This window comes from Dermochelys coriacea, chromosome 2 (assembly GCF_009764565.3).
Source record: "Dermochelys coriacea isolate rDerCor1 chromosome 2, rDerCor1.pri.v4, whole genome shotgun sequence".
NCBI lineage: Eukaryota > Metazoa > Chordata > Testudines > Dermochelyidae > Dermochelys > Dermochelys coriacea.
The window spans coordinates 260,689,745-260,697,549 of NC_050069.1; the positions used below are offsets into that span (position 1 = coordinate 260,689,745).

At 52.2% G+C, this 7,805-nt stretch overlaps 1 protein-coding gene across 1 annotated transcript; it reads right to left on the reverse strand.

Moving 5' to 3' along the window:
* Positions 1-4,842: 4,842 nt before the first annotated feature.
* LOC119850695 (zinc finger protein 585A-like) lies at positions 4,843-7,305 on the reverse strand. The gene is made up of 2 exons (XM_043509739.1): positions 6,911-7,305; positions 4,843-6,742 (listed from the first exon to the last, which is right to left on the reverse strand). Exons 1-2 carry the CDS (start codon positions 7,303-7,305, stop codon positions 5,755-5,757), a joined length of 1,383 nt encoding a protein of 460 aa, XP_043365674.1. The 3' UTR covers positions 4,843-5,754.
* Positions 7,306-7,805: the final 500 nt, after the last annotated feature.

Consider the following 7,805-nt stretch of genomic DNA (forward strand, 5'->3'; position numbering starts at 1 on the left):
GGCCAGCATCCTCGCTCATCTTTTGTGTGGAGAGGCCCAGAAGGCCTACTTTCATTTGCCTGCCACAGATGCCACTGACTATACCCGTCTGAAGGCAGAGATCCTAACATGAGCAGGGGTAATGGCAGTGGTAAGGGCCCAGAGGTTCCATGAGTGGAACTACCAGGAGAACAAACCCCCGAGGTCCCAGCTATTCGACCTCATACACCTTGCACAGAAGTGGTTACAGCCCGAGGTGTGCAGGCCAGAGGAGATTTTGGAGACCCTGGTCATAGACCATTACATGCGGGGGTCTGCCACCAGATCTCTGCAAATGGGTAGGCCAGAACGATCCGTCCACGTACGACGAGATGATAACACTGGTAGAAAGACGGATGACAGCCAGGGGACTGACCCGACTACCCAAGGAAGGCTCCTTTCGAAGCAAGCACCTGACCCAAACCCTGGAAGGTTGGGCAGCCAAACCCCTGGGGAGTCCTAGGCCGAAAACCAGCGGGGACCCCAGAAGGAAGGGATTGGCCTGAGTGGGGGGAACCCCGGGACTAAACCCCCTAAACCCCGGGATAGGGGAGTGATTAAAAGCAATTATAGATGTTATGCATGTGGGGAGTGGGGACACATAGCAGCACAGTGTCCCAGCACCGAGGAGCCCATGCAATGTAACTTGGGGGGATTGGGAGGTCCCATGCTCCCTTATCCACCTCGTGGGGGTCACATTAGCCCCGCATAATTACACCAGGCCAGTGAGGATAAATGGAGCAGAGACTACAGCGCTTGTGAACTCTGGGAGTTCTATCATCCTCATATCGGGTAAGCTGGTAAAAAATAGTCAGCTGCTACAAGCCAAACACGTAGTAGTGACGTGCGTGCATGGGGCCGTGAGCCATTACCCCACCATCCGAATGGAGATAGAGGTTCAGGGAAACCCCATTGAGGTGACCGTGGGCGTAGTTCCTAAACTCCCATATCCTGTAGTCATTGGGAGGAACTATCCAGGGTTTGATAATTTACTCCCTTTGGAGAGGCTGGAGGGAGGTGGGGACCCTGAGGACAGCGACTCATCACCGGGGGAATGTCAACCCCCGATGTTCGCTGAGATTTCTCAGGATCTGTTCTCAGCCTCCAAAAAGACCCGGAAGACAAAAAAGGAGAGGAAGGCCGCGAAGGCCTTGGGAACCCGGATCCTGACCCAGGGCCAGAAGACCTCCCTAGTAGGCAGATGGACGTGAGCAGCCAACAGAGAAACTTCCACCACAGAAGGTGAGCCAGGAGCTGCCCCCAGCCGTGATGGCGGCGAGCCGTTGGAAGAAGCAGAAGCCGGCCCCTGGGAGCTTGGGCAGGTTAGTCCCGGGAGAGAGATTTTTGGGCGGGACTAGGCGGAGGACCCCAGATACGATAACGCAAGGAAAGAGGTGGCCGAGATCGATGGGATACCTGTGGATGGGAAGGTCCGGGGTCCCAGACCTTACTTTATAGTGAAGAAAGATCTCCTGTACCATGTGGTGCAAATGCAGGAGCAAGAGATACAACAACTTCTGATGCCACAAAAACATCAAAAAGCCATATTGAGTCTCGCCCACAGTCACCTTGTTGGAGGACACCTAGGGGTAGAGAAAACCCAGGCACGGATCCTGCGGAGGTTCTTCTGGCCAGGAGTACATGAAAATGTCCAGCGATACTGCACCTCTTGTCCGGAGTGTCAGTTATATAGCCCTCACCCGCACTTGCGGGCTCCTTTGGTACCTCTTCCAATAATAGAGGTTCCTTTTGAACGAATAGCCATGGATCTGGTAGGGCCCCTGGAGAAGACAGCTCGGGGCCACCCACATGTGCTTGTTGTACTGGACTATGCAACCCAGTACCCGGAACCTGTTCCCTTGCGCAGCACAGCTTCCAAGACAATAGCTAAGGAGCTAGTACAGATCTTTGCCCGGGTTGGGCTATCCAAGGAGATATTGACTGATCAAGGGACACCTTTCATGTCCAAGTTGATAAAAGAAGTCATTGCTCCATGTACAAGCCCTACGGACCTCTGTATACCATCCGCAAACAGATTGCCTTGTGGAAAGGTTCAATAGGTCCCTCAAGGCCATGATCAGGAAAGTGGTGAGCCGGGATGGGAAAGATTGGGATACCCTATTGCCTTACCTCATGTTCACCATCCGGGAGGTTCCACAAGCCTCCACGGGTTTCTCTCCATTTGAACTACTATATGGGCGCCACCCTCAGAGCGTATTGGATATAGCCAGAGAAGCCTAGGAAGAGGATCCAAATCCCGGAAGGAACATAGTTGAACATGTACTGCAGATGAGAGATCGGATAGCCCGAGTTATGCCCATAGTACAGGAACACTTGGAGAGAGCACAGGAGACCCAACAAACCTATTATAACCACCAAGCGAAGCTTCGACAGTTCCAACCAGGGGATCGGGTGATGATACTGCTGCCCACAGCAGAAAGTAAACTGTTGGCTCAGTGGCAGGGACTCTACGAAATAATCAAAGCCATGGGAGAGGTGAACTATAAGGTGCAGCAGCCAGGCCGCTGGAAATCGGAGCAAATTTATCACATCAATCTTCTAAAACCTTGGCACGATCGAGAGACATGCTTAGTCATGCAGGAGACCCTTCCCCAAGAGGATAACTTACGCGAGCAAGTGAGGATATCATCCGACTTGACACCGATCCAAAAGATCGAGGCAGCCGACATGATTAATTGCAACAGAGATGTGTTCTCTACAAAACCAGGGCGGATGACGAGACCTATCACCATATCCCGCACGATCCCCAGAGCCAAGGTAACATTGAGACCCTACCGAATCCCAGCACCCAAAAGAGAGGAAATCAAGGCCAAAGTAAAGAAAATGTTAGAATTAGGGGTTATTGAAGAATCTTAGTCAGTGGTCCAGGCCAATTGTTCTAGTGCCTAAACCTGATGGTACCATGAGATTCTGTAATGACTTTCGCCGACTGAATGAAATATCCCAGTTTGATGCATACCCCATACCACGCATCGACGAACTGGTTGACCAACTGGGTAGTGCCCGATTCTTGACTACACTGGATCTGACAAAAGGGTACTGGCAGATTCTTCTGACCAAAGAAGCTAAAGAAAAGACAGCATTCTCCACCCCGGATGGGCTATTCCAGTATACCATCCCTCCCTTTTGGGCTACATGGGGCCCCAGCCACATTCCAGCACCTCATGGATAAGCTGCTGCGCCCCCATACTAGTTATGCAGCTGCATACCTAGATGATGTGATCATCCATACGCCAGACTGGGAAACCCACTTGGAGAAAGTTGAGGCAGTACTGCGCACCTGAAGGCGGGCTGGTCTCACTGCTAATCCCGCTAAATGCGCCATAGAGCTAGCAGAGGCTAGGTACCTGGGATATATTATGGGAAGGGGCATAGTGAAGCCCCAAACGAATAAGCTAGAGGCAATTCAAAACTGGCCCCGGCTGACCCTAAAGAAGCAGGTCCGTGCGTTCCTAGGCATGGTAGGCTACTACCGATGGTTTATTCCCCACTTCGCCACTAGGGCAAGTCCCCTAACGGACCTGGTGAAGGCCCGAGGTCCAGTCTTGGTAAAGTGGACTGATGCAGCAGAGGGGGCATTTACAGACCTTCGGATGGCCCTCTGTAATGACTCCATACTCATAGCCCTGGACTTTAACAGGGAATTTGTTTTACAAACAGACGCTTCCGATGTGGGGTTGGGAGAAGTTCTGTTGCAAATGGTGGGAGAAGAGGAACACCCGATCCTCTACCTAAGCAGAAAGCTTCTCCCAAGAAAACAGAAATATGCAGTAGTCGAGAGAGAATGCCTTGCTGTCAAATGGGCTATGGAGACACTGCGTTATTACCTCTTAGGCCGGCGATTTACTCTTGTGACAGACCATGCACCCCTGCAGTGGATGCAGCGGAATAAGGAAAAGAATGCAAGGGTCACCAGGTGGTTCTTATCCCTCCAACCATTCCAGTTCCTCATATGGCACAGGGCTGGAGGCCACCATGGCAACGCTGATGGTCTGTCACGAGCATACTGCCTGGCGTCCCAAGTTGCCCAACTCTGTGGTATTAAGCCGAGGGGGGATATGTGACAGGGCAAGGCCAGATGGCTATGGAAGAGTAGTGGGAGATAGATATATTAAACAAATCCCTGGTACCAGGATAAGTGAAATGGCAGCTGCTCCAGGTCAGTTAAGACACCTAGGGCCAATTAAGAACTTTCCAGAAGGCAGGGAGAAGGCTAGGTTGATTGGGACACCTGAAGCCAATCAGGGGCTGGCTGAAACTAGTTAAAAGCCTCCCAGTTAGTCAGGTGAGTGGGCGTGTCAGGAGCTGTGGTAAGAAGTTGCGCGGCTGGAGAGGCTGAGTAGTACACCCCATATCAGGCACAAGGAAAGAGACACTGAGGTAAGGGTGAAGTGGAGCTTGAGGAAATGAGGGCTGCTGTATGGGAAGTAGCCCAGGGAATTGCACGTGTCATGTTTCTAAAAGGTCAGCTACCATAGCTGATACTATTAGGGTCTCTGGGCTGGAGCCTGGAGTAGAGGGTGGGCCCGGGCTCTCCCCCCCCCACCTTTGTCCCCTGATTAATCACTGAGACTGGGAGAGAACAGAGACTGTGCAAGGAAGGATAACTTCTCCTCACCTCCCTCGCTGGCTTATGATGAAAATGGCTCAGTAGACTGTGACCCTTGTCTCTAGAGAAAGAAGGGTTACGTGGAGGGTCACAGTCTACAGAAATCCGCCAGGAAACGCGGGACCCACGGAGGCAAGGCTAGAGCTTTGTCACAGTAGCTTTGGCCAATTTTCAAAAGCCAGGGCAGGTGCCAGTAGCGATTTGGGGCCCCATCCGAGGGGCTCCGGTAGGATTTGGGGTGACCAAGGGATTTTTAAAGGTCGGTTTTGGACATGTCTTATACCCAGTGCTCTGTGGGATTTTCAGAAGGGCCCATGCAAAATCCTTGGGTGCTCAGGGCTAAGCAAAAACAACCACTAGGTGCATATTGGCATATGTCAATCGGCAGACTGCACATGCTAATGAGGCCTGGACATCCACTGGGCAGCTGTGTTAAGGAGGGCTGTTTTCAGACACCGCTGGAGAGTGGCCTGAACGATAGGGTTTGGAGCAGGTGCAGGCGATGTGGGAAATGACACCAAGAACAAGGGCAGCAAGAGAAACCAACTGTGTGGGCCCAGAACCTAACACCATACATTAAACAAAGACACCCTCCTTCCTCTACCAAGGAAGCATTGGTGGGAAAGGGCGGGAGAACCTCTCTACCAATTCAGAGCAGAGGCTGTGCGCTCAGACTGTAACTCTCATAGGAGCCATGGCATGAGCCTGAATATTTAGTCACTCCAGGCCTGACCCCCATCTCATGCAGCCATGGTGTCTAGGGAACAACATGTTTTCTAACAGGTTGCAGAGTGTCACCTTGATTCCTTCAGAGGGAGGGACGGTGCTGCTGTCACCTACTTCTCCTCCTCCTTTGTCCTTCTCTAACTCTCCCTCCAAAAGCAATGCACAGATTGAGGTCCTATTAGATTGTACTACCGTGAAAGTAAAAACAAATTAAAACAGTGGCAAGGACCCAGCCTATGCTTTTTGTCCTCCGCTGGATTTTCAGGTATTTAGACTCCATGGAAGTGGAGAGAGAGAGCAGCCCCAGGGGAGCTTCTGAGCACCTCCTACAGGTGACACAGGAAATCTGCATTGCAATTCAACATTCCACAGCGCTAGTGCTAGAGTGGGACCTGCATTATCTCATAGACCACGGAGAGGTTTTCTGCTGCCACCACCGCATACGGCCTGTCGTTGGCGTGGATCTCCTGGTGCCTGTTGAGGCTTGATTTGCGGGTGAAGTTCTTCCCACATTTGGTGCAGACGTGGGGCCTTTCACCGGCATGGATCAGCTGGTGCCTCTTCAGGTGCCCGATGGCTCTGTAGCTTTCTCCACACTCGGTGCATATGTACGGCCCCTCCTGCGTGTGGATCAGCTGGTGCCTCATGAGGTTGGCCTTCTGGCTGAAGCTCTTGCTGCACTGAGGACAAGTGTAGGGCTCCTCCCTTGTGTGGATTCTCTGGTGCGTGATGAGGGTGATCTTCTGCCGGAACCCCTTCCCGCACTCGCTGCATGTGAAGGGGCGCTCCCCCGTGTGGGTCCGGCGGTGTGTGATGAGCTGTGACTTGTCGATGAAGCTCTTCCCACAGTCAGCGCATTTAAACGGCCGCTCCCCTGTGTGGATCCTCTGGTGAATGATGATGTTGGACTTCTGGGTGAAGCACTTGCCGCACTCGGCACACTTGTACGGCCGCTCCCCTGTGTGGATCCTCTCATGCTGGGCAAGCTGGGACCTCATGAAGAAGCTCTTCTGGCACTGGCCACACTTGAATGGCCGCTCATCCCGGTGGGTGCGCTGATGCTTGGTGAGGTTGCCTTTCTTGCTGAACTTCTTCCCGCACTCAGAGCACATGTGAGTCCACTTTCTCCTCAGGCCTTCCCTTGGGGCGGAGAGTGCTCCCTGGTGGCTTTCCTCGACTTGCAGGCTGGGGGATGGTTCCGCTTCTGTGGTGCTTATCTTGTGTCTTATGAGATCTCCTGTCAGATTTCTCTTGCACCTGTTGGGTTCCTGTGAGCCTTGTCTACTGAGAGTTCTCTGATGGGCTGTGAGATCTCCTGTTACTGTTGTATTTCCCTCACATCCATTGGGTTCCTCAGGGCCCTGTCTCCTGTGAGGTTGCTGATGGGCTGCGAGATCTCCTGTTGCTGCTGTATTTCCCTCACACCCATTGGGTTCCTCTGGGCCCTGTCTCCTGTGAGGTCTCTGATGGGCTGTGAGATCTCCTTTTGCTGCTGAATTTCCCTCACACCCATTGGGTTCCTCTGGGCCCTGTCTCCTGTGAGGTCTCCGATGGGCTGTGAGATGCCCCTTCTTAACTAAGCGTTTCCCACATTTGGCATACTTATGTGCTCTCTCTCCCGGCTGCATGGTACCCACGTGGCTCCTCATGGTGCTGAAGCTTTTCTCATCTCCATCACGCTTGCCATGCTGGGCTCTCCAGGGGGCTGTCAGATCTACCATCTGATCAATGCTTTCCCCATGTTTGCTGCATGGCCCCAATCTCTCTGGTGCGTCTAATTTAAGGATTTCCATTGTAATGCTGCTCTGCTCCCAGGCTGCCCTGATGAACCAGGCTGCTGGGCTGTTATGGAAGCTTTGTTCGCAGGGAATGGGTATGTCACATCTGTTTCCAGCTGGATTTTGCTTTTTCTTTGCTTTATCCTGACTCATGAAGATTTCTACCTCGCATCGGTGTGCTCCCACTTCTCCTTCCTCATTTCGTTTCCTGAGGGGGCTCCCGTTTTTAGTCCACTCCTCTGGACGCTTCTCCTTATTTGAAACCGTTGGGCTTTCATCTGCTGGATGAACAGTAAAATACAATTAGCCATTAGTTCAGAGGCTGATGACAGAAGTAAATCCATAGTCAGGGCTGTTAATTTTGGAGAAAATCTTGGAATGATCACAGCTAAGTTGAAGCCCAGGAGCTGGAGGCATTGTTATGTAAAGCTTAGAGCAGGGGACTAAGTCTCAGAACTTCTGGTCCTGAGGGGGCCATCTTGGCCAATGACTTGTTTGTGACCATGGCAATTAATCTATACTCCTGCTACCTCTGCTCCCCACCTGTGACCTAGCCAACACAGACAGAGGGTGGGAGAAAGGTGATATCACCACCCGTATGTGGCAGACAGAGAACGGAGGCACAGAGAGATTGAAGGATGAAATCCTGGTCC